The sequence below is a fragment of the Dermochelys coriacea genome, chromosome 15, assembly GCF_009764565.3.
Source record: "Dermochelys coriacea isolate rDerCor1 chromosome 15, rDerCor1.pri.v4, whole genome shotgun sequence".
NCBI classification, from domain to species: Eukaryota; Metazoa; Chordata; order Testudines; family Dermochelyidae; genus Dermochelys; species Dermochelys coriacea.
In genome coordinates this window covers 3,567,297-3,590,840 of record NC_050082.1, presented here as the reverse complement: position 1 = coordinate 3,590,840, position 23,544 = coordinate 3,567,297, and the positions used below count along the sequence as shown (strand labels likewise).

General features: G+C 60.1%; 1 protein-coding gene across 7 annotated transcripts in view; it reads right to left on the bottom strand.

The window, feature by feature from the left end:
- Positions 1–23,324, bottom strand: part of SMTN (smoothelin) — a 51,965-nt gene extending 28,641 nt beyond the window's left edge. For 2 of the 7 annotated variants that reach the window (XM_043497860.1, XM_043497863.1), the window contains exons 1-6: positions 23,205–23,283; positions 21,508–21,729; positions 2,687–2,847; positions 2,172–2,265; positions 665–743; positions 462–559 (exon numbers count right to left, since the gene is read on the bottom strand). In XM_043497860.1, coding sequence (XP_043353795.1) covers positions 462–559; positions 665–743; positions 2,172–2,265; positions 2,687–2,847; positions 21,508–21,558 — 483 coding nt within the window. In that variant the 5' untranslated portion in view covers positions 21,559–21,729; positions 23,205–23,283. Of the gene's footprint in view, positions 1–461; positions 560–664; positions 744–2,171; positions 2,266–2,686; positions 2,848–18,247; positions 18,471–21,507; positions 21,730–23,145 lie in introns of those variants that run through there. The other 5 variants (XM_038373391.2, XM_043497861.1, XM_043497862.1 and 2 more) reach the window with 5 other exon arrangements.
- Between the last annotated feature and the right edge of the window lie 220 nt (positions 23,325–23,544).

Below are 23,544 nucleotides of genomic sequence, written 5' to 3'. Positions count from 1 at the left end.
CAGGAAGAAAGCCTCAAGGTCCCCCTGGCAGAGATCCCCTTCCCACGTCGCTGCCTGGAGCAGCTGTGGGAAACCCACCTGCCCCAGGGCCAAAGCCCCACCCCGCAGGGCTCAGGGATGGCAGGGTGAGACAGTGGTGATTACCCATGGGGCTGTGGGGTCCCAGGGATGCAAGAGGGAGGAATGGCACCCAGCAACACTGGGCACCCTAGCGGGCACTGAGGATGCATGGGGGGAAGCCTGGGACATGATGGAGCCAGTGCAATGCCCAGTATAGTGGGCACATGGGGGAGACTGCCCCCAAGTGTAGTGATAGCACATCCGGGCATGGGCACATCCCCTGGCTCACTGCAGAGCCCTGCACTAACACACCGCACAGAACCCCTGTCCCAGGCTTCCCAGCTCCTGCAGAGCCCACCCCAGCCCCACAACTCACCCCCAAGCCCCCCCACCCCACTCACCACAGAGTTGCCCCTGTCCGGGCTCTCCTTCCCCTTGGAGGCCAGTGTCTCATTTTCCCCTTTCCGGCTGCTGTGGGCTCTCCCTGCCGAGGCTGCAGCTGGAAGGGAGGAAGGAAGGAGCCGATTAACGAGTAGCTGGCTCAGGGCAGCACCAGGCGAGGCCTATGCAGGGAGCCAGGGGAGGGGGTGCGCCAGTGCCGTACCCTCAATCTCCTTGGCCCGCAGCTTGCGGATGGCGGCCCGGATCAGCTTGCGCTCCTCGTACTCGCCGGCTCCTCGCAGCTGTGGCAGAAAGAGACACAACATGAGCTCTCACAGCTCCACGGCCACCCCAGGCTCCTGGCACGATGCGGGAGGGAGCACCCAGGCTCGGCTGCAGCCCACTCCCACACGGGCCAGGTTGGCTCAGCAGCCACCAGGAATCCTGTCCAGGCGTATGATCCGCCGGGACCAGTGCAGGTTCCCAGACGACCCTCTGCAGCTGCTCCATGCAGGGCATCAAGCTCGCCCTGCCATACCAGGGCCAGGAAGGGAGGGAACACAGAGCAGGTTACAATGGAGGGTTGGGAGCCAGGACTCCTGGGTTCTAGTGACAGCTCTGCCACAATCTCCCCATGGTACCTGGGGAAGGCATGTCCCTGCCTTGCCTCAGTTTCCCCACGGTCAGGCGGTCAGGCCCCACCCCTAGGGAACAGAGCTCCAGACGCTCTCACTGAACGCTGCCTACTGGGTGCACAAGTGGGAGGTGCAGCGCCTGCTGGGGAGGAGCTCGCACTCCAGGCAAACTAGCCGGCAGCCTCTTCCTCCCGCCCGTCCCCCCTCACCAGTGGGAGACCAAACCATCTGCATCCTCCTCACCTCCCACCCACGAGGACACTGGAGCCCTAGACTCAGGTCCCCTTGGCGGGACACCCTCCACTGCCCTGCTCCTTCAGCTCTAGCCCCCAAGAGGCAGACCCCAGAGCATGCTAGTCGACAACCAGCTCTGCCCCCTGCGCGGCCATATGCACAGCTCTGCCCAACAGCCATGCCCAGAGCCAGGGGCTGTGGCAGTGGTAGGCCTGGGTTGTGAGAGGTCCAATCTCAACTGCTCCATTGGCACTATGGCAAGTACCCACCCTGCTCCTGCCACTGGGGTCTCCATGCCCGCCCAGCTCTCTGCGCCTTGCCAGCAGCCTGCCTGGCACTGCTCAGGCACTGCCTGGCCACGGCTCCCCTGCACACTGCTCAGACAAGGTAGCTGATGGGAGCAGAAGGCAATGGGACATGGAAGATGTGGGAGCGGAGGAGAGTGAGCAGATGGGAGAGGGCGCTGATGAGACCGGGGGACCCCCAACCAGAGCATGCGAGCAGTATCAAGTGTACAGCAATGGACCTGTCTCCTGGCCTGTTTTACCAAGGAGAAACTGAGGCACAGAGAGGGACAAGGACATAATCTGAACCAAGGTCACACAGCGAGTAAGGGGCACAGCTGGGAACAGAACCCTGGAGTCCTAGCTCCCCATCTCGTGCTTGCCTGCTCTGATCACAGGAAAGGAGAGGGAGTGGCGGGAGCTGAGCTGGAAGGCAGCAGGCACCCTGGCTGGCACCAGATCCTCCCCACTCCATAACCAGGGCATAGTGCAGACCTTCCTCCAGGAATGGAGCCAGAGGAAGGTCAATCCCACCCCTAGAGGGCAGCAGCAGCCCACGCCCTGGAGGGCAACTAACCAGAGCCGTCAGCTCCTCCACGTCCGTGATGGAGTCGAGCTTCCCAGAGAGCAGTGCCAGGGATTTCTGTTGCTCTTCCTCCAGCCGCTGAGACCTGCAGAGAGACAGTCTGACCAGGGGCACGCAGGCTGCTGGCAGGAGGCAAATGCCTCACCTGGCGCAAGCTGGGGAATGGGGCTGTCCGTCCAATGCCAGAAATCCAAGTGCACCCTCAGCTTCCTGGTGGTGCAGGCAGGGAGGGGCCAAGACAGTACGATGCCAGGATGGGGGCACTTCCCCTAAGCTGAGCTGTAGCTTCTCCTCTGAGGGGAGCAGGGGCACACACAGGTCCCATAGCAAGAGGAACAGGTATCCAGGGAGCAGCATTCAGCCAGCACCGAGCTGCCTGCCAGGGGCACTACCATCCCCACTGGGAGAGGCAAAGACTCTGCTCCATAAACCAAACCCATTGGGCTGGGGAGGTGTGACAGAGCCCATACCCCATGCCCCAGCCTGCGCCCTGCCCCTGCACTCACCGCAGCCAGTTCTCCTTGTTCTCCTGCCGGTGGCTGCCGCGCTCCGAGCGGAAGCGCTTGGACGCCAGAGCCTCCTCGTCCCGCTCCAGCTCCTGGCGCCGCAGCTCCCGGATGGCCGAGCGGATCTGGCGCCGCTCAGCAAGGTCCAGCGTGGCCTCCAGCTGGGGAGCAGAGCAGAGTGGGGAGGTCACCCAGGGACGGAGAGAGCCTGCTATTATCCATCCCCCTTCTCCCAAGGGAGCTGTGCTCAGTGCCACCACCCGCCGTGCCGCCCCCGCCTGCGCTCAGCACAATGGGGCTGTTTGTGACGCTGCGCGAGCTCCACAGCAGCATCACCGCACACACAGCTGGGCACTGTCCTCACTAGGCAGCTGTCACAGAGTCCCCGGGCGATGCTCTGGAACTGCTCCCTATGAAGCCAGGCAGGACTCTGGGGAAGTCTCCTTTCTGTGAGCAGCCTGTCTGCAGGACACAGCTCACCCGGCTTCCCCTCCCTGGGTCTGACCTCGGAGCATTCAGCATCCTCTGCCCCTCTGTGCGCTTCCCCCAGCGAGTCCGCCCAGGCGGGGTCCTGGGGAAGCCAGAGGGTCCTGCACCCTGACTTTGCAGTCAGATGTGACTCAGCCAGCCAGTAAAAGAAAAGGTTTATTAGATGACAGGAACACATTCTAAAACAGAGCTTGTAGGTACAGAGACCAGGACCCCTTAGCTGGGTCCATTTTGGGGGGCAGTGAGCCAGACAGCCACGTCTGCACTTCACTCCACGTCCCCAGCCAGCCCCCAAACTGACTCTCCCTCTCTCCACCCCTCCTCCTCTGGGTTTTGTCCCTTTCCCGGGCCAGGAGGGCACCAGATTCCTTTGTTCTCCAACCCTTTAGCTCTCACCTTGCAGGGGGGAAGGGCCAGGCCATCAGTTGCCAGAAAACAGGGTATTGGCCATTCTCTGTGTCCAGACCCCTGCACACACCTGCTCTCTAGGGCTCTGCAACGATCATACACCCTTATCCCACCACCTAGATACTTAAGACCTGCATAGGGGAAACTGAGGCACCCCCACATTATTCAGAGGAAACATTAAGAACAGTCCAGCTTCGTCACATCTCTCCCCGCTTTGAGACCGAACTGTGCAGGGTCTCTTTAGCCGGTGACCTGGGGAAGTTCGAACCCACCAACGTTCCATGGATGCCCCAGCATCTCTCCCATTCCTTGATGGGAGTTACACCAGGCCCTTCCAATTTCACGCCCTCCCTTAGGTCAGGGGTGGTCGATAGCACTCGCATGCCGCATATGGGAAGGTTTATGCAGCTCATGCCCTTTTGCCACCCCAAAACCGCTGGGGGTGAAACTGGGATCGGGTCTTCTTCCAGTGCTCCAGTCTGGAGGGCTGCAATTCGGGCTCTCTTGGTTAAGAGCCCCCATCTTGACCTGGGCCACATACTGTTCACTTACAGAACTAGCATGGAGACATGCCTTTCTCAACAACCTTGTCTCCCCAACAAGCTGGCCAAACACCACCACTTGGTTAGAGGACTGTTTAACTTTCTTAACAGCTTTCTCTCCATCTGAGACCTTCTCAAAGCTATCCACACTGGATCTTTCAACAGGAAAGTCAGTGGATCCATTCACAACAGAAAATTTCTGCCTGTCAGGAACTGAAACTTTCTTGATTAAAATCACTTTCACACCCTTCAGTTGTAGTAAACTGCTTGCAAAGACTACCAAGAGGATTCCTTTCCCTAGGGGCTTTTTATGCAACAATTCACCCGTCACAGAAATTCTGCCCTTACCCTCTTCACCTAGGGCTTGCTCTAGAGGAACATTTTCCTGAGCAACAACAGACTCTTTCTGGGTCTCACTTACATCCAGAATCACCACTGGCCTATCAGTCGGATTCTTACACAATCCCCTTTCAGGCAAACTTACAGACATCCTAGATAAAAGGTTAGAAGCATTCTCCTTCCCTTTGCCACACACAAGTTCAGGAATCTTTTTCTTCTTGCTACAGGTTTCCACACCCTCAGTAGGTTTCCACACCCTCAATCAAATCACCTTTCTGCTCTCCTTGTGCCCTGGTAGGATCTCACCCTGATTAGACAGGGTTGCTACACCCTTTCCCAACAACACACTAGCAACAGGCAAAATACAAGCACCAGAATTGTCTGGGCTCTGGGATTTTACATAGACACTAACTGGATGCGACCTAGTTACAGGGCCATTCTCCCGAGCAGACACAAACTTAGGGCCATTCCCTTCCTGGGCTTTAGCTGAATCCAGAACCAACTCTGAGACAACTGCACTATTCTCAACCATCACAGGCTGAAAGGTCCCTTCTCTCTGCTCCACAGACAAAGAAGAGCCGGACACACTTTCTCCTTTCCCAGACACCCAGCTTGGGATCTCATTCCCCCGGTCCCAGCACACAGGGCTGTTCACAGACAACTGCTTGGAGACCAGGGTAGCTCCCTCCATAGGCAAGTCAATACCCCTGACAGACACAGGCACGTTTCCTTCACTGTCCCAATTCTCCACCCAGCTAACAGGTAAGGTGCAGGGACACTCATCTGCCACTCTCCTGGCCTTCCCACCCTGCTGACCAGACAAAGCCATCAGCTCACAAGGCTGCCTAGGCTCATCCAAACTTTCCTTACCAAGCACCTTGAGACTCCCAACAGATCCCCTGCCCTGCCCGTGTCTCCCCCCCTCAGCTAGGGTCTCAGCTCCCATTGTGCTCAGCGCTGCCCTTGCTGTCCCAGTGGGGGTAGGCAGCGAGCTTGCTGCTTTCCTCACTGCATCAGAGCCAGTGTGAGCCCCCTCTCCAGTGTGCAGGGGAGCAGGGAGCATCTCTCTGTCCCACCCAGCCCCAGGGGTCTGGTTACAGGCAGGCAGATAGCCGGAGCCTAGCAGCTCCTCTCTGCTGCCAGCCAGATCATCTGCATTTTCACTGACCATTTCCCTTTCCGCCGATTGGTTCCCTGGATTCACATTCAAACCCTTGGCTGTTACAGGAGCTGGGCCGGATCCTGTCCCAAAGAGACACAATCAATCCCCAACAGGGTCTCACAGCTAATATCCTGGAGAACCCCAACGACCAGCCAGCCCCACCCCTCCTGGGTCTGCACAGGGATCTGGGCCATAGGCAGGGTGAGGGTCTTCATCCCTGGGACCCTCACCCAGGTCACACAGCCCCTCAGCATCTGGTGAGGCTGCACCACCCAAGGCCTGTCAACAGTTCTCTCTGTCCCAGGATCTCGCCTTCCCAGGAATGTCTCCCCATTGACCATCACCTTCCGCTCCCACTGGGGGTCCGAGGGGCCTAACCCCAGGAAACTCCACACAGACATATAAGTTGGGACCAGGAGTGGGAGCCGGTCCACCTCCCCACCCATCTGGCTGATGGAGTCTATGGCCTTGGGACCCAGCAAGGGAGCTAGATACCAGGGCTTTTCTGCAGGGTCCCCCTGGTTCAAATCGCCAACCTGCTCAAAGGCAGTAAGGTCGGCATCCACATCCCCCTGCTCCTTAACCAGGGGCAGAATTTAGTAACGAGGTTCCCTGCGGAACTGGCACCCCGGGGTCTATCCCCACTCACCCCTGGGAAATCCCTATGCCTCTCCGCTCCACCATAGCCAGTTCATGCTGCTGCTGTGTCTGCAGCTCTTTCTTGGGCTCTTGCTGTCTCTCACAGTCCTCTTGCTCTCTCGGACTCGGCTCCAATCCCATCCGTCTCCGATCCCTGGGTGGGGAACCCAATCGTGAAGACCCTCGTCTGGTTGGGGACAGGAGTCTTGGGGATGCCTGGCTACAACTCCAGCTGCTCCCAGATCCTGCTATAGCCCCATTTGGGGTCAGGAATCTGCTCCTTAGAGTGATCATCCTCCTCCAGCTGCACGATTATCTGTGCTTTGGTGACCTTTCCAATGCTCAACTCTCTCTTTCGGCACAGGGCTACAATGTCCTTCTTAAGGAGATGATGACAGGTCATCACTCCGTTGTTCCCAAGTTGTTGTGGACTCTCAGGCCTGTGTGCTCTCAGCTCCCCATAGTTTCCAGGGAGAACCTCTAGTGTGCCAGCTCTTCCCGAGGTCACCACCTCTTTGCCAGGGTCGAGCTGCAGACTCCTCTGTCCCTGGGACTGCTCGCTGAAATCTCCAGGGGAACCCTCTTACTGCAAAAGTCCTTCTCTCTCCCAGGGCCAAGCCACAGGCTCTTCCGCACCCGAGACTGCTCACCGCAGTCCCCATGGGGACCCCATTACTGCACAGTGCTTCTCGCTGGTCACACACTCCCAGGGGTTAACTGCCTCCCGAAACCGCTCCTCTCTGAGCCTTCAGCACGCCTGGTCCTCGTCAATCCCCCTTCGTTTTACTGCTCCCCAGTCACTTACTGCAGGAAGCAGCATCCATGGGGGCAGTACATCCCACCTCTGCCACCAGTTGTCATGTAGTCCCCGGGCGATGCTCTGGAACTGCTCCCTACGAAGCCAGGCAGGACTCTGGGGAGTCTCCTTTCTGTGAGCAGCCTGTCTGCAGGACACACAGCTCACCCGGCTTCCCCCTTCCTGGGTTTGACCTCGGAGCATTCAGCATCCTCTGCCCCTCCGTGCACTTCCCACAGTGAGTCCACCCAGGTGGGGTCCTGGGGAAGCCAGAGGGTCCTGCCCCCCAACTCCGCAGTCAGACGTGACTGTTAGCCAGCCAGTAAAACAGAAGGTTTATTAGACAGGAACATGGTCTAACACAGAGCTTGTAGGTGCAGAGAACAGGACCCCTCAGCCGGGTCCATTTTGGGGGGCAGTGAGCCAGACAACCCCGTTTGCACTTCACACCATGTCCCCAGCCAGCCCCAAACTGAAACTCTCTCCAGCCCCTCCTCCTCTTGGCTTTGTCCCTTTCCCAGGCCAGGAGGGCACCTGATTCCTTTGTTCTCCAACCCTTTAGCTCTCACCTTGCAGGGGGGAAGGGCCAGGCCATCAGTTGCCAGGAAACAGGGTGTCGGCCATTCTCTGTGTCCAGACCCCTGCACACACCTGCCCTATAGGGCTCTGCAACGATCATACACCTTATCCCACCACCTAGATACTTAAGAACTGCATAGGGGAAACTGAGGCACCCCCCACACTATTCAGAGGAAACATTAACAGTCCCGCTTCATACAGCAGCGTGTGCCCTTGGCACACAGCCCTCCAGCCCCAGCACACAAAGCAGAGGGTGCCTAGGCAGCGGGGGCACCGGTGGGGCTCTAAGAGGCACATGCATTTGTGACCCTGCCAACAGGGACAGAGAGCAGGGACTGGGCAGGAGGAGGCCAAGGGGCCTTTCCGGACACTGCAACTGGCAGCGCTCAGGCAGGGAGCTGAATGCAGAGGCAAGACTCAGGCCCACACTGTCCAGCTTCAGATCATGCCACCAACTTGCCGCCTTGCCAATGCTTGCCCTGGGGAGGCTGGGCAGGGAAGGAAGGAAGCTGGCAGTACACCCCAGGGCACATCCAGGCCAGGCTCCTCTAAAGAGACACTGAGATCTGTCCAGGGGGCACAGGTGATGGTTGGAGGGGAAAGAAAATGGATGGCCCAAGGGCTGGGTCTGCTTGGGGTAAAAGGAGCCTGTGGAGATTGTGATGGGATGGGGTCCACAGGCACTCTCGTTCCACCAGTGGAACTCCCCTCAACCACCGCAGCCCTGCCCCTACCAATGCCGCTCTGCTCCCTTCCCCACCCTCAGAGTTTGCTCTGCTTCACTGCCTGTAAGGGGGGGGGGGGCAGGCCTATCCTGGATGCTGCAGCAGCTGGAGGGAGACGCCGGAGTGGGGAGGGCAGCGTGCCAGGGAGTGGAAGGCTCTGTTTCCTGATGTCCCATCTCACAGAAAGCTCTGATCCCCAAGTCCCTTCCTTTGGTAGGGCTCTGGCTGGGAGCAATGTCCAGCTATCTCTCTCTCTCTCTCTCACACACACACACACACACACACACACACACACACACAGCGCCAAGGCAGGGGAGCCACACTGGGCTGCCCAGACAATGGGGGAGCAGGGGGCACAGTGTAGTTACCAAGCACTGGGCACAGGTTCCTATCAGCGACTGGGCACCCCAAGGGAGGACCCTGGGGAGAAGCAGCTCCCCCTCGCCTGGGGCAAACAGGGACCCCCTGCTCCGTGAGCCAGAGGAGCCTGGTCAGACACTGTCTGCAGCCACCACACCGACCTGCCAGAAGACGAGCTCTGACTGCATGCCCAGCGGTGCCAGTCCAGCACTCAGTGAGCATTGGCACATGCCAGCCCAGCAAATAGGGAGGGGCAGCACCTTGGATAGCAGGTGGGACAGGGAACAGGGCAGAGATTTGGGAGTGGTTGGAGCTGGCGGGGGTGGCTGTGAAGAACCTGGGCTCTGAGCTTCACAGAGCATTCTGGGGGGCAGTGTGCTCAGCTCAGAGACCTCAGCTCCAGCAACCCTCCAAACGCTGGGCAAAACAGGATCTCTTCCCCACCCTCACGTGCCACAGGGCTTTAACTGCAGCCAAGTGACCTTGGCCATGCCACCCCACAGGACACTCTGCTGCCATTCTGGGGAAGGCTGCTCAGACAGGTCTGCAGAGCGCTGCCATGGGCAGTGCCAGTCATGCAGGATGAAGGGCACCGCAGGCTCCACGTGGCCCCAGTGCCCTGGGCCTGGCTGCAGGTGGCTCACTTGCTGTTGCTGAGGCAGCACTACTGCCTTGCTCTGCACAGGGACTCCTTTCCAGGGATCAGCCTGGGACCTCACGGCTGGGCCAGGTACAAGGAGCCAGGCCCAGGCCTAGTGGGAGTCCAGCGCTCCGGGGGCAGCCCTAAGACCCCCAATCCCAAGGGGTGGGGACCCAGGAAGCAAGGGCAGGAGCACAGCCAGCTGGGCCCCAAGCAAGCTGGAGTGCCTCTCCAACTGCAGTGTGTCAGGGCTCAAGGAGCCACTGGCTCCAGCAGCTATTTCTCATGGAACTTGTTAAAAATAAATTATTTGACCCAAACCAGCTGCTGTTTGAGATGGAGCCTTTGAGGGTTGGAAGCAGTGGTGCCAGACCCAGCCTGGGCTCCTGCTTCCACCTCCCCTCCCCCTGAGCGCATGGAGCCACACAAACACTGCAGCCCACTGACCAGGCCCAAGGGGAAAGGCCCCCATTGCAGGAGGTGAACCCGCATCCCCCCCGGGGGAGGGCAGCTCCCATGCCAGCAGACCCAGCCTTTGTTTCTTGGGGGACTGGGCTAGGGTGGAATTAACATCTCCAGCCATCTGTAACCTGGGCCCATTCCCCATCAGCCCCCAAGCAGCCAGCTAGGGACACCCCTCCATAAACCCTCTAGGGGGATACCACACTCCAGATTCCTGGCCACACACCTCAACCACTCAACAGAGGGTGAGTCCCCCAGGTGCTAGCCCAGGAGGCGAGGGCCCCAGGCTCCCCCCAGTCCTCACTTCCCTCCTGGCAGCTCCTGGCCTGGCTCCCACCTCCAGCCTGGACAGAGCAGCACCAGGTTGGGACCGGATTTCAGCACCGAGCTGGATGCAGCCCACATATGATGCAGCATTTGGCTGGGGAGGAGGGACTATGGAGCATGGTGTGGGTCAGGTCAGCCACCAGCTCCCCTGTTTCCGCAGCCGAGAGCTCGCTTTGCAAACATGCAGTATCATTCCGGGAAGTGCCAAGCCAGCTGGACCCCGCCCCCAAGAAGCCAGTGCCCTTTGGTGCCTCTGCCCTGGTGTGGGCTCTGGAAGCCCAGGCACTCTCAGTGGGGTAAACATTGCCTGCCCCAGACCCCCTCCCCACCACTAGGATGCTCAATGGTGGAGTCCCTAGGGAGCGGCTCTGATGCACCAGGTTGAGGAGCTGGCAGGCACACTGGGAGGGACCAGCTAGCAGGGTGGCTCAGAGCTGTGCCAGACACTGCTTCCTAGATGCTGAAGCATCAGGTGGAGCTGCTATTGCATGCCTGAATCCCAAACCCCTGGCCCGGAACGGCTGCCATGCTGCAGCCCATGGCCATCCAAAGGCCCACAGCTATCCAGATCCTGCAGCACTGGGTGGGAGAGCAAGAGAGGCTACAGTGCTGGCGAGTGTGGGCCTCATCAATGCTCTGCGCCATGCTGCGGGGGGCATGTGCTGGCCTGCCAGACACTTTGCCCCTGATCCCCAGAGAACAGGAGGGATTCCCCTCCCCTGAGCTCATCCCCACGGTCTGTGAGGGGATGGGGTCAGACAGGAGAGGGGGGAAGGAAAAGGCGGGATGGAAGGGATACCGAACAGAGATTAACTGGTGAAGGGGAGAGGGCAGATAGCCAGGCACCAGCCACAGGGCCTCTGATCCTGGGCATCCCTCTCCCCTTCACTCACAAGCTGCCCTGGAGCCCCAGGCACATACGCCAGCACAGAGATGGCATTTTGCTGGCTAAAAGGCACCTCCTGGGAGAGCATCTGAGCCCTGGGTACTTGCCAGTGGGATCCCACTCTGAGACGAGGCTGCCAGGGACAGCAGGGGTCTCACACTGGACTGCCTGATGCGCCAGAAAGCACAAGCATGGCAGATACCTGCTTCCTTCTGGAGCCACAAGCATGGGCCTGTCTGGCTCCAAGTGTGGACCCCCTCCCTCTCATGCACTGCCCATCAGCACAGTTGCTATCAGCCACACTGTGGCTGGTTCTCTCATCCTGCAGCAACTGGTGCCCGTTCACCACAGCTGGGAATGGCCCCAGTGCAGGGGAGCTGCCAGCCAGGGTCCAGCTGGCTCTCTTCTACACAGCCCCAGGCAGGGATCTCCCACGGGGGCTGTAAGCTGGGATCGGGCCCTGCTTTTGGACCCTGGGGCAAGGAAGCTGCTCCAGAACCCATGGAAGGAAGGAAAGCAAGTCAATTCTGGAAAGAAGTGAAGGGAGAACAGCTGGGAAGAGACAGGGCCTCTCGCTGCTCCCCTCAGATGGACGGGTGTGCAAGGGAGGGGCAGCTAATGAGGAAATTACCCCTTCCATTCTGGGGCCTCCTCCCAGGCAGCTGCTCCAGCTCTCCGGTAAAGGGGGGCGGAGGGGTTTCCACACTAACTAGCCAGGGCAGCTGCTGCTGTCCCCACGAAGCAGCACCAGGCACATTCCCCCCCACAGCCCTAGGTCAGTCATCCAGTGCCACGCATTGTGCTGGCACACGGAGCAGGAAGGAGACACCACATGGGGCAGGCGGCCCACCCTGCCCTGCCACAGACAGGAAACCCTGCCTGGCAGCAGTGCCCTTTCAATCTGCCGACAGACTGCACAGGGATCAGCCAGGAGGCTGGGAGGCCTCACATCTCCCATGAGCCAGCTCTATTGGGGTCTCTCAGATTCACAGCCTGATGCCCCCAACCCCCACACATCCTGCCCAGGCTGGTACCCTGCCCCATTCTACCCTGCAGGCTCTCCCTTCTCCCTGCCATCCTGGCCCTGAAGCCTAGTGCTCCTGCCTGCACTCAGCAGTCCCACAGAGCTGGGATTCTGCCACTGCCCACGCTCCCCCGTAGTGCTGCCAGGCCCTGAGGGATGGAGGAGGACAGGAGCTTGTGAGGGGCTCTGGGGAGGAAGCAGAGCTCAGCATGGGGCCCAAGGCCCTTCTCCCTGCCCAGGATGGGGGCACAAGCTCTGCGCTCCTCACGCCCTGCTCAGCCCAGCCCAGCCAGGAATTGGTGCTCCTGCCTCTCCCAGCGCTGAGCTGGACTCTTCACCTCGGGAGAGGCTACGGGGCACTTCACGGCATCCTGGCCAGGGGCCGCCTGCCCTCCTCTTGGCAGACCCAGGCCTCTCCTCCTGCAGAGCCAGGTGTGCCCTGCCCCGGGGTAAACCCCTTGTGGGCACCCAGCAATCGTCAGCAGGCCAAGGCGAAGCTCCCACAGCTCCCAGTCCCACAGCCAGGGCAGGCTGTTCTGCCCCCAGCAACACCTCTCCCCGCCCTGGGGCTCTAGCATAGCCAGCCTGGGACAGCGTCGCTCTCTGCCCTTCCATGGCCCAGCCCTGCCTAGTGCCGCTGCCTGCTCTGCAGGGTGACCTCACCACGCTGGGCCCCTCAGGCTCTTCTCTGGAGCTTCCCCAGGACAGATTGTGGGGTGGGAAGCAGGAGCCCTGCCACTGGGCTTCCTCCTGGGCAAGTCTGGGCCACAGCCCCTGGGCCATTCAAAGTCAGAACAGTGCTGGGCCCAGCAGTGGCTGGCTTGGTGACATGCAAGCAGCAACTATTCCACCCCAGGGCAGGGCAGGGCAGGGCCGCACAGCACAGAGAGCGGGGCACGTGCTGCCCCTCAGGAACCATCACCCACAGGAGCAGGCTTGGGTGCTTCCCCCTCAGCTGCCAGCCTGCAGGATCAGCTGCCCCCGGCAGCAGGAGTGCTCAGCAGACAGACTAACTCCTGGGCAGGTTTCAGTAGGGCAGGGGCTTCCCTGTGCAGCATCAGCAAGGATGTTCTGAGGGAGGGGAAGATCAGAGGCGAAAGCCCCTGCATTTGCCATGCAGAGTGAGTGGGGGACACGCCCCCCAGCAGTTCCAGCCCCTCCCATCCACCAAAGCGGCCTCCATGCGCTGCCTCTGGGCCCCGGTGGCTGAGCCGAACCGGCCCGGCCTCTGCCTGAATAGCCCTCTCCAAATGCTGCCTCAAAGTGACCCCGTCAGCACCCAGCCTTGCCAGGTGCCGAGCGGCACTCTAGCCCCAACAGCCTCCGCTGTGGGAAGAGAGGGCACGTCCACACCAAGCTCAAGGCTCCTACCCCTGCACAGAAGCTCCAGCCACTGCAGATGGGCCACCAGACCTGCCACTGTGGTATGCAGACCTGCTCTGAGGGGGGGGGAAGTGCAGGGACAGCAGCCATTGCCCAGAGACCCGTCTGCAGTGCCACTGCTGTGGGGAAAAGCCTGGTGTGGACGCAGCTCCGAGACACCCACACCGAGGAAGCAAACCCGCCCCCCCCAGGCAGAGAGACCAGCTGGAGCCCCAGCCCCCTCCAAGGGCTCAGCTGCAAGACACTGCTTCCCAGGAGAAGAGAAATCTTGGGGTGGGGTGGGGTGGGGGGGGAGGCCTGTGGAAAATCAGATGGACTCTCCGCAAGGCAGAGGCAACGCCGGCTAGCCATGAGCGACAGGCCCAGCACCCCACTGTGCGGGGGCAGTTGGCTCAGATGAGCCCTCAGCCCTGCAGACCTTCCAGCTGCTCCCAATGAGACCCTCCAGGCTGTGACCAGCTGCGGTGTGAGAATCAGCACCCCAACCCCCCACTCCCCATCCCACTGGATGCAGGTACAGCGGGAGACCTGCCCAACTCCCAGCATGGCAGATCCCCATAGAGGGGATAGACATCGCCGTGGGCATCACTCATAAGAGATGGCAGTGCAGGGGTGGGGGCAGAGTAGGGATGGTGGGGGGGAACATGGAGGGGTTTGGAGCCTTCCCCCTCATGGTGCAGACAGGAGATGCCTCTCCACCGTCCCTGTGTTTTGGCACTGCAGCTCTTTATCGGAGCAGGAAGGAGGGAACCCTTCCCCTTGGCCTGGCCCCCACAGCGTGCCTTCCTCCCTCACCCTGCTGACAGTGCTTGGCCCCAGCACCATTTCCTGGACACTGGGTCACGTTTGCCTTCATTGTCACCTCCATTTTCTGGCAGTCCCATGTCCCCCTGCGGCGTGCCTGGCACTCGGGCCATGCAGGAAGGGCAGAGGGCTGGTCACGTTGAGCTGCTGGGAGCAGGACCACCTGAATCAACATGGCTGGCACACACGCTCCCAGAGCGGATGGCCAGGAGCTCCCGCGCCCCTTCCCTGTGGAGACATGGCCTGCAGCCCACCCCACACAGCCTTCCTCGCCCAGAGCGCAGGCCAGGACCCCAGCCAGCTGGGAAGAACGGCACCCATCATGCTCGCCCAGTGCTAGCAGCGCTGTCCACCCCCCCGGCTCTGCGCCCCTCAGCTGGCAGTTCTCCGGTCGCAGCTGCGCCCCTCAACCCAATGCCTCCTGGGGGAGCAGCCCAGCCAGAGACCAGGCTTCTCTTCCAATATCGGGCCTCTGGAGCCCTCTCGCTCCCAAACAGACAGATGGGATGGGGGAGAACGGAGAAAGGGAGAGAAGCCAGCCAGGGTCTCCAGCTCTGCGCTTGGTTCTCTGGAAAGCATTTCCTCCATGGAGGAGAGATTACAACAGAGCAGGCAAAGCATCCACATCTCTGACCCACATCAGCACCGAGCCCAAGACAGGGAAAACAAACAGCCATCGATGCACTGCGGCCAGCAGCGCAGGGGAAACAAATGCGCTGGAAACCACAGCCTGAGCCGATCTGCGGAGAAAGGACTGAATGTCCCACCCTGCTCAGCTGAGCGGGCTGGTTGGGAGCTCCCAGAGGCCCTCACGCACCCCCTCCCCTGCCAGGCAGTAAATTAATGGTTACAAGCTAACGCCTGCCTAGTGAAACATACAGTGTGGCCTTGTAAACAGGGCTCCTGCAAGTCACAGGTGGGCGGCTTCCCTGGCAGTGCCAGAGCCCCCTGCCATTCAGAAGCCTGTCCTCAGCACTGGGACGGGGAAAGTTTTCCATTTATAGGCAGCTGCTGCTAGGAAGCTATAATTACCTCAAACCTGCATGGTTTTAAGGGCAGGCAAAGGACCCGAGGGAGCCAGCACACAACAGAAAGAGGGGCACCAAAGAGCCAGACACTGGGCACATGGACAGACTGACTGAGCAGAGAGCACTACGGACAGTCGGGTGCACTTCTCTCATGGCCTGCATCTCTAAAGGCTCTACGGACCACCTGTCTCTTGAAGCCATACACCCCAGCCCCAGGCTGCCATCTCTGGGGTGGGTCATGGCAGCTGTTTAACAGTGCAGAACAACACTGCACAACAGTTCAAAGGAAGGACTGTAGGCAGGTGGGGGAAGGGGATCAGTGGGAAAGCGAGAGCCAGGGCTGGGAGAGGGATTGAGGTTAAGGTAAAGCAAGGATCCAAAGGGGTGGGGGGAGACAATCCTTCCCAAAAGCCAGCATCAGTGAAGAAACAGGTGGACCCTGCACCTGCGCCCCTCCAGTCCTGGCCTGTCCTTCATCTGGCCCCAGCTGGGAGGGGATTTGCATTCTGCCTCTCTAATGAGCCAGACTGGAATGTGGAGAGGCCAGGTCGAGCTTTAGATCAACCTGGTCCAGAGGGGGCTCAGCATACTCACCCACAGCTTAACAGGCTGAGCTGGAGTCCACGGATGCATCCGGCTGCGTGTGAGAGGTGTGGGTGTCCAGGTGACAGCACGGGCCCGTGACCCAGGCCTGTCCCAGGCCTTGTGTGCCAGGGCGAAAGTCTCTCTCCCCCCCGGCCCCCGGAAGGATTTTGCTCCATGTTACTCAGACATTTACAATCCCCCTGATCACACTGCAGCCCTGCCAGGAGGGTTACCCAGATTCCCACAGCTGGGGCTGCCCGGGCAAGTTCTCTGGGCTGGTGCCACCCCATGCAGGCTGCAGGACCTGGGGGCTCTATCTCCCCCTTGGCCACACTTCCCTTATTGCCGCATGGGCTGAGTCAGCCCCAGAAGACTGCCCGGCTCCCTTTCTGAAGAGGAGGTATCAGTGTTAACATTCAAACCATCCAATCAGCTGCCAGCTGGGCCACAGCAGTGGCACCCTGGCCAGAGCTCAGCGCCAGGGAGCCTGGCACACACCCAGCTCGGGAGCAGGAAGGTTCCGAGTGAGACAGCCTGGTGAGCACCGAGAGAGGCAGTGCCTGCACACAACGGAGAGATCACTAGTCCCCCCCACCCACACGATGCCCCCTAAGAACAGGCCAGCCTCCCCACCTCATTGCAAACCCCTCAGGAATGCATGGGGAGGAAAGCAGAAAGGCCGGGAGAGGGCAAGAACCCAGTGGTTTAAAGGGAGCTAGGGCAGAGGGGAGCAGAGGCGGCTGGGCGTGGAGAGCCAGCGCTGGGGAGAGGGGGAGGAAGTGCAGGGAGAGGCAGGCAGTTTTTCCTTATATGGACTAATCCTCTTCCAGCACAGCAGAGCCAAAAGCCAGCAGAAAAATCCCTCCTCCCATGCCAGCTCGGAAGGGGCCTCTCCCAGCCTGCCCGAGGCAGAGCACGCTGCTAGGGGACAGCCCCTGGGCAGGGGGCTCCCCCACACAGCTCCTAGCCCTCTCCAGCCCCACGCGGGAGACAGTGGGGCGTGACATGCGTCAGAGAAACCTAATCACCACACCCCCCTTCCCCACAACACCTGGGCCCAGCCCCTGCTGCTCGGCCCACATGCCCTGTCCAGCAGGCGCAGCCGCCATTGCCAGGCCAGACGAGAGCACAGGTGACAATCCGCACTGGGAGGGAGCGGCTTGGCCCAGTAGCCCCTGGAGGGGCAGAGAGAAGGAGACAGAGCCATCCTGGGATCCCAGCCATGCTTCTCCCCCTCTGAGCACACCCTCCAGCAAAGGAGCTCACGGTGCTGCTCCATCAGTGGCTGAGTCAAGCCCCTGGTTCCACAGGGTATGAGGAGAATTAAAGGGGAAACTGAGGCACAGATGGGGCAACCCCTATCTACACATGGGTTTCTGGCACAGCTAGGGCACCTGTGGTCTACACCAGGCAACAGAAATAAAGCCCCTCTCTGCCATGGCCTCGGCAAGGGCTCCGCACCTCCAAGCACTCAGAACGAATCGAGCTGGGCACCCCAGCTCTTTTGTTCATCCTCCAAGCACACAGAAGGGCAGGGCGCGAGTGACTGCCCAGCACCAGGCTCTAGCAGGGCAGATGCTCTCCTCACAGGGCCACTCAGGTCACGCAGCCAGACAGCAGCAGAGTCCACACGAGAACCTGTGTCTCCGACTCCAGCCCAGGTCCTTGGCCACAAGAACCAGGCGCCAGGACAGATGCACCTGGAGACCCTTCAGCCAGTGACCCAAACAAGAGCTCAGCAAGGGCCATAGGTACTGAGAGGGCAGTCAGGTGCTGGGCAGGGGAGGGTCACAGGACTGTGCTGGAGATAAGATAAGGCTCCCAAACAGCCATCCAGCACCAGCTGCTGTCGCTGGGAAGTCCCTGCCCCACTGCGGGGCCTCGCACTGGGCAAGGGGCTCCCACACAAGCCAGGCATCACATGCAGGCCCCACTCATGCCCTCCCACCTCCCCACACTGCTGTCCTTCCCAGTTACCCTCCAACAGCTGCCACTGCCCTGCCCCAACGCTGTCCCCTGCAGGCCTCAGCAGAGCCCCCCTCCTCCCACATCCCCCTGCAGGTCTCGCTCTGGGCATCACCTGGAAAGCGCCCTCCTCCATGGAGCCAGTGACGAGCGGGACTGCAATCGCTCCCCTCCTCATCCTCCTGGCATCAGGCACGCCTGCTGCTCTCCTGACAGCTGTGAGCGGGCCTGGTGCCTTCCCAGCACAGCCTCGCTCCTACCTAGCAAACCAGGTGCCACAGCTCGTCCCATGGCTGCTCCCTCCACCACGACTGCTTCAGTGGAGTGCTCTCCAGCCCCCTTCTTCCTCCAACCCTGTGCCCATGACCCCTTCACACTCTCAGCGCAGGCTGTAACACTGGCCTCATCCTGAGCTCACCTTCTGCATCCACCCCTCCTATGCCTCCATCTCGGCCACACTGCTCCGGCACGTCACAGCACCTGCTCCCCCTCCACCGAGGCCCATCTCCTCTGGCCTGGACTACTGAGCCCCGCCAGCTCTCCATACTGTCACAGCTTCTCACCGCACCGAGGGGATCAGTCACACCCTCCAGCCACACCCCAGGCTCCCTGCTCACCACAGGATCTCTCACTCCAGCTGGCTGCTCTATCTGCTGTCCTGTGCCTTCCCCTCTGCTGATCTAGTGCCAGCTTCCTCCATCCCTTCATATCAGCTCCCCGCCATGGGGGCAACAGTCTTCTTCGCTGCAGCTCCCCGCACTACCACTCTTGCTGCCCTCTCCCCCTGCCGAGCCTCGGGGGGGGAGGTCCCCACATTGCCACCCAGAGCGCACTCCCAAGGGCTGGCTCCCAGACACATGCAGGAAGGACAGGCCAAGCACCCCCACCCCCAAGTCCCAGGGGGTGTGAGGTCTCCAGTCCCCCTGCCTGCTGAGTCACTACGTTCCTTCCAGGCTGACTCAGCTTCCTGCCGTTAACCATTTTCCAGGATTCACGAGCAGTTTGGCCTTTGGAGAGCCAGAGCCAAACCCTCCAGCTACAGAGATGAGGGAAGGGGGTGGTTAGCAGTCCAGCTGTGCCTGGCCCCATAGCAGAGAGGGCAGCATGGACCTTTGGCAGCGTTCTCCCCCAGAACCAGGCTCTCTGGGCCACCGTGCAGCCCAGGGCCCACACTGGAGGCCTTTGACCCCGCAACAGCCCCAGTGTGTCACCCCAGGTGATTGGCCATCAATTGGCTGCAGCCCCAATCTCCAGTGCAGTCCATAGCTAACTCCCTGCTGAGCTGCTCTGCTGGGGGCAGCCGGGGGGCCAGGACTGCACACAGGAGGGAGTCTTGGCGGGGAGGGAGGGGGGAAATCTAGCCTCCCTGCTGAGGGCAGCACAGCTCAGCCACATGGGCTGCAGCCCAGCCTGCCCGACCTCGGCCCCAGCAGTGTGCTCTGGAGCAGACCACTGGCTGGCACCCATGCAGGAGTACCCCCCACTTCCTCACCCTGCTGTTGGGAGCTCTCTGACCACTCCAGCAGGCAGGACACACTGAGAAGGGAGGGGGGCTCCGCCCAGAGAGGAAGCCAGCCAGCCTTGTGGTGCGGGGGGAGGATTATTACTGCGGGGGCACTGCAGACGCCTTGCCCCGGGACCCAGTGTTTGTGTAGCAGGCCGGGTGAGAAACTGGGCAGGAGGAGGATGGGAAGTTTCTGCCCTAGCTCACGGGGTCCTGTCCACAGGCACACTAAGCAACACGACACATACATTAGGGAGGGAGCTGGAGCAGATGGGGAGCGCTGGCTGCTCCAGGGCAGGTGCCCACAATGCAGGGGCCCTGCAGAGAGTGGGCAGGGTGCTTCCTGCTGTGACTGGATTCTAGCCACAGAAAGCAGGTCCCAAGTGCAGGGCAGGGCCACCTGGGCGGGCAGGAGACAGAGACCAGAGCCCAGAGCCAGACAAACACAAGGCAGGTGACAAGCAACAGCATCAACATCTGTCCCTGGCAGCAGGAGCCCAGAGCGCAGGCTGGGAGCGTTCGGCGGCTCAGCAGGGGCAGGGGAAGCCCGCAGAAGGGACTGATCCCAAGGCCAGGGATATGGTCAGCAGAGCTTGACAGAGCTAAAATGGAGCCCCCCCATGCCAGGCACAGAGCTGGAGAGTGGCACCCCTCTCCCCTCCCAGTGACAGAATGAGGGGGTCAGGCCCCCACACGGCCAACATTTAGGCACGGAGTGGCAGACTTCTGATTCCTCAGAGAGCGAGCATTAACCCTGCTGCTCACTGGGCACCCGCCGCTCTCTCTGCCTATGGATGTGCCCATCATCAGGCCCTGGTGGTGGAGGCTCAGCGTGGGCAGGAGCTGAACCCCAGGGTCCCTGTGCCCCCCCATGGAAGCAAGCAGCAGCAGCCGCCGCCGCCGCCACCTCAGGAGATTTGGGCCAACACGCTTCGGCACTCCCCACCGCACTCAGCCCTACAGGGGAAGAAAGGCTGCAAAGAGCCCTCATGGGAGCTGTGGCTGGAGCCCAATGCGTCTGGCTCAGTGGGGAGAGCTTGCAGTCCCACAGACAGGGAAGTGACCCCAGAGCCCCCATTAGCCAAGAGCTCAGCACGCAGCCAGGGATGCAAGGCGGGCACTCACACAGGGCGCTCCCAGGGGTCAGTCACTGTTATCTCCAGTCACTCGTGCGATGGGCGACTGGCTCTGCAGCCAGCGACCATTTCCAAACATAGGGACCGCAGACGCAGCTCGCTCAGACCCCACGGAATGGAGCATCCCCATGTAGGTCCAAGCTCAGGGAGCTGGCCAGGCCAGGCTATTCCACTAGACTTGCCCCATCTCATCGCCCACACCCCTAGCAGGGGGCTAGGACCGCTCACCCTTCTGTTACGCCCAGGCCTGAGTACAAACTAGTACTGCTTAGCTTCAGCCACGTTCACGCCATTCCCAGGCCCAGGGGGGGTCTCTGGAGAGCAGGCAGAGATGTTTTACCTACTGAGTAAAAAACAAGCAGCCTCCCAACCCCTCCAGCTGTGCCAGCCAAGCTCACCTGATCGGCCTGCCCATAGCACACAGCACCACCACCAGGCACTGAGCAAGACAGCAGCTAGGAAACCAGTTTCAAAGAAAGGCCATCTACACTAACAGCCACTGCATTGATCTGCTTCCGCCATGGGGAGAGAACTGGTCTCAGCCAGACCCCAAACTGTGCCAGAGCCTAGGTGCACAAATGTCCCATTTACACTGCAAGACCAAAGCATGGCAGGGCTGTACCCGAGTTCCTTCAACGCAGCAACAGTTACAGTGCAAACAGAAACAGAGCCACAACCCCAGTGGCCAGGGCCTTACCCTGGCAGCAGCAGGGTGTGCATATGTCCTGTCCAGGTTGTGCTTTGGTAATTACAGGAATTGTTTCCATTTCTTCTCCCCATCCTGATTACAGCTGAACACCTGACACAGACTCTCAGGCACCCAGAGAGCCCCAGTACTCAGCCAACCACCCTGGACTACAGCTTCCACGCTATCAGGGGAAAGGCTCAAGCAGAAAGGTGAATTTAACAGCGGTTTCTCTTTTCTTTCAGCAGGGAAGGTTCGAGCACTTTGCAGACAGGACACCACCAAGATCAGGAGCTACTGACGAGGTTCCCACACACACATTCCCATGGGGCTGCACCTCAGGAGGGACTCACCAGTTTCCGGAGGGCTCCCTCATCCATGCTCAGGAGGTTCTCTTCAGACATGCTTGCTTCCCTTCACTCCAAACGTAGGCAGGCAGGCCTGGTCTCAGTCACTGCACTGTTCTGGGCAGTTCTCAGGGCTGGATGCTGTGTGGAAATCAGCAGATGGGAGCGGGTCGTAGGGCCGGGGTCAGGCCCCGTGCTGTACTGGGCTGCCAGCTCACAGAAAGAATTCTGCAAAGGAACAGATTGTGTCAGCGAAGCTGGAAAGGGGTTCCTGGATTTATTAAACCTCTGCTGAAAGGCAAATGGAATCAACCTACAGCTGTTTCACTGGCTACTAATCCCAGTGCTGGAAAAAGAGTCACTCTGAAAACGAACCATAGCTTACTCTAAGTTCATCACCAACACACTATGCTCTGCCAGAGGCAGAGCCTGAGCTAAATGCATCCGTCCCACTCACACAAGGCTTCCTACTACTTCTCCAGCCCTGCATCCCACGTTCATGCATCCAGATCTGCCAGCACCCCTTAACCTCGCTTCCGCCCCAGTTTATTTATCCAGAGACACCATCCGCCTGCATCTCCCCACCCATACACAAACCACCTACATTTTGATCAAGAGGAGAGAGATTCCCCAAATACCCTTTGATCTTATTAAAACCAAAATAAGAGACATTCCATCTCAAAGAGGTACAATATTTGGGCATCAAAAACTACAACCAGAAAGGGAAGTGGCCAGTCACATCAGTTACTCCCAGTTTATTATTGTGAGTTGGTTGGTCCAAGTATACTCACCTTTTTAGTGCTGGCCAATTCCCCCAGCCCTACCCAGGTGTCTCGATTTACATTGTATTTGTTGCTCTCAGAGTTTAGTGGTGGTGAAAGTCATCAGGCTACTAAACAAAGTGGAGGACTCTGCTCTGGGGCGACAGGGAGCTCGGATCCCATCCATGGCCTCTCTGCAGATACAGCCAACTCAGGTCACCAGCTAGCCCCAGCTGTGAGGCGACTATTTGTCCACAGGGGACTGGACAAACGCATTTCACATAAACCACCAAATAGCCATTCGCCGTTTTCAGGCATGGCTAGTCTCAGATCCAAATAAACAGTCCTGTGGTGAAGGGTTCCAGAGCCTATACACCCACTCCTACCAGGTCCTACACTGGGACGGGCCAGGGTCCCAGATTTCCTTAATGCAGATTGGTTCTAGGTCCCCCCAATCCAGAATGGGCTAAAGGAAGTAGGAACTGCCAAACCAGATCAGACAAGTAGCTCATCTCTGGCAGTAGCACTACCGGATGCTTTAAGGAAGGGAAGGAAAAACCCACAGGGCACAGCTCTGGAACAGTTTGCCCCCAGCGAGCCAGGATTGGTTTAAATGAGAGACTTTCCCAACTTTTGGGTTTGTTTGGGTTGGGGGGAGGGGTTGGTCAGAGTCTTTCTCCTCCCTCTTTAATCTGGATTAGCAAACAGCACCCAATCCAGATTTGGCAGTCTCCCCAATTGTACAATCCAGATTAGAGATCACCCGACCTCCCCCAATTAGCCAGATCCACTAATTCCTTAATCAGGATCAGAGAGCACCACCCCCATCCTCAACTAGGAACGGCCAGTCCTTTAACCCACACCGGCCGCTGCCCCTCCAAACCCTCAATCCGGATTAGCCGGTGCCTGCCTCCCTCTAATCCGGAGCGCTGCCCTGCACACCTCACGTAACGTTGCTTCGGCCAGGCCATGAGCCCCGGCCACGTCCCAGCTCCGCTCCGCTCCGCGCCTGCCGCACCTGGGACTGAGCCGCGGCCACCGCACCAGCGCCCGCCCCCACCCCAAGCCCCGCCCACCACCCACTCCCACCAGTCACCGGGCGCGGACTGCCCAATCCGGCTCACTCTCCTTCTCCATTGGCTCATTTCAATTCCTTGACCTCCCCGCCCCGAGCCAGAGCCCCGCCCCGCCCCGCCCGCGGCATTCTGGGGCGTGTAGTTCTGAGAGGCGCGGGGCTGAGCTAGGGAGATTCCCGTGCCTGGGGGTTGCGGGGTGGGGCTCG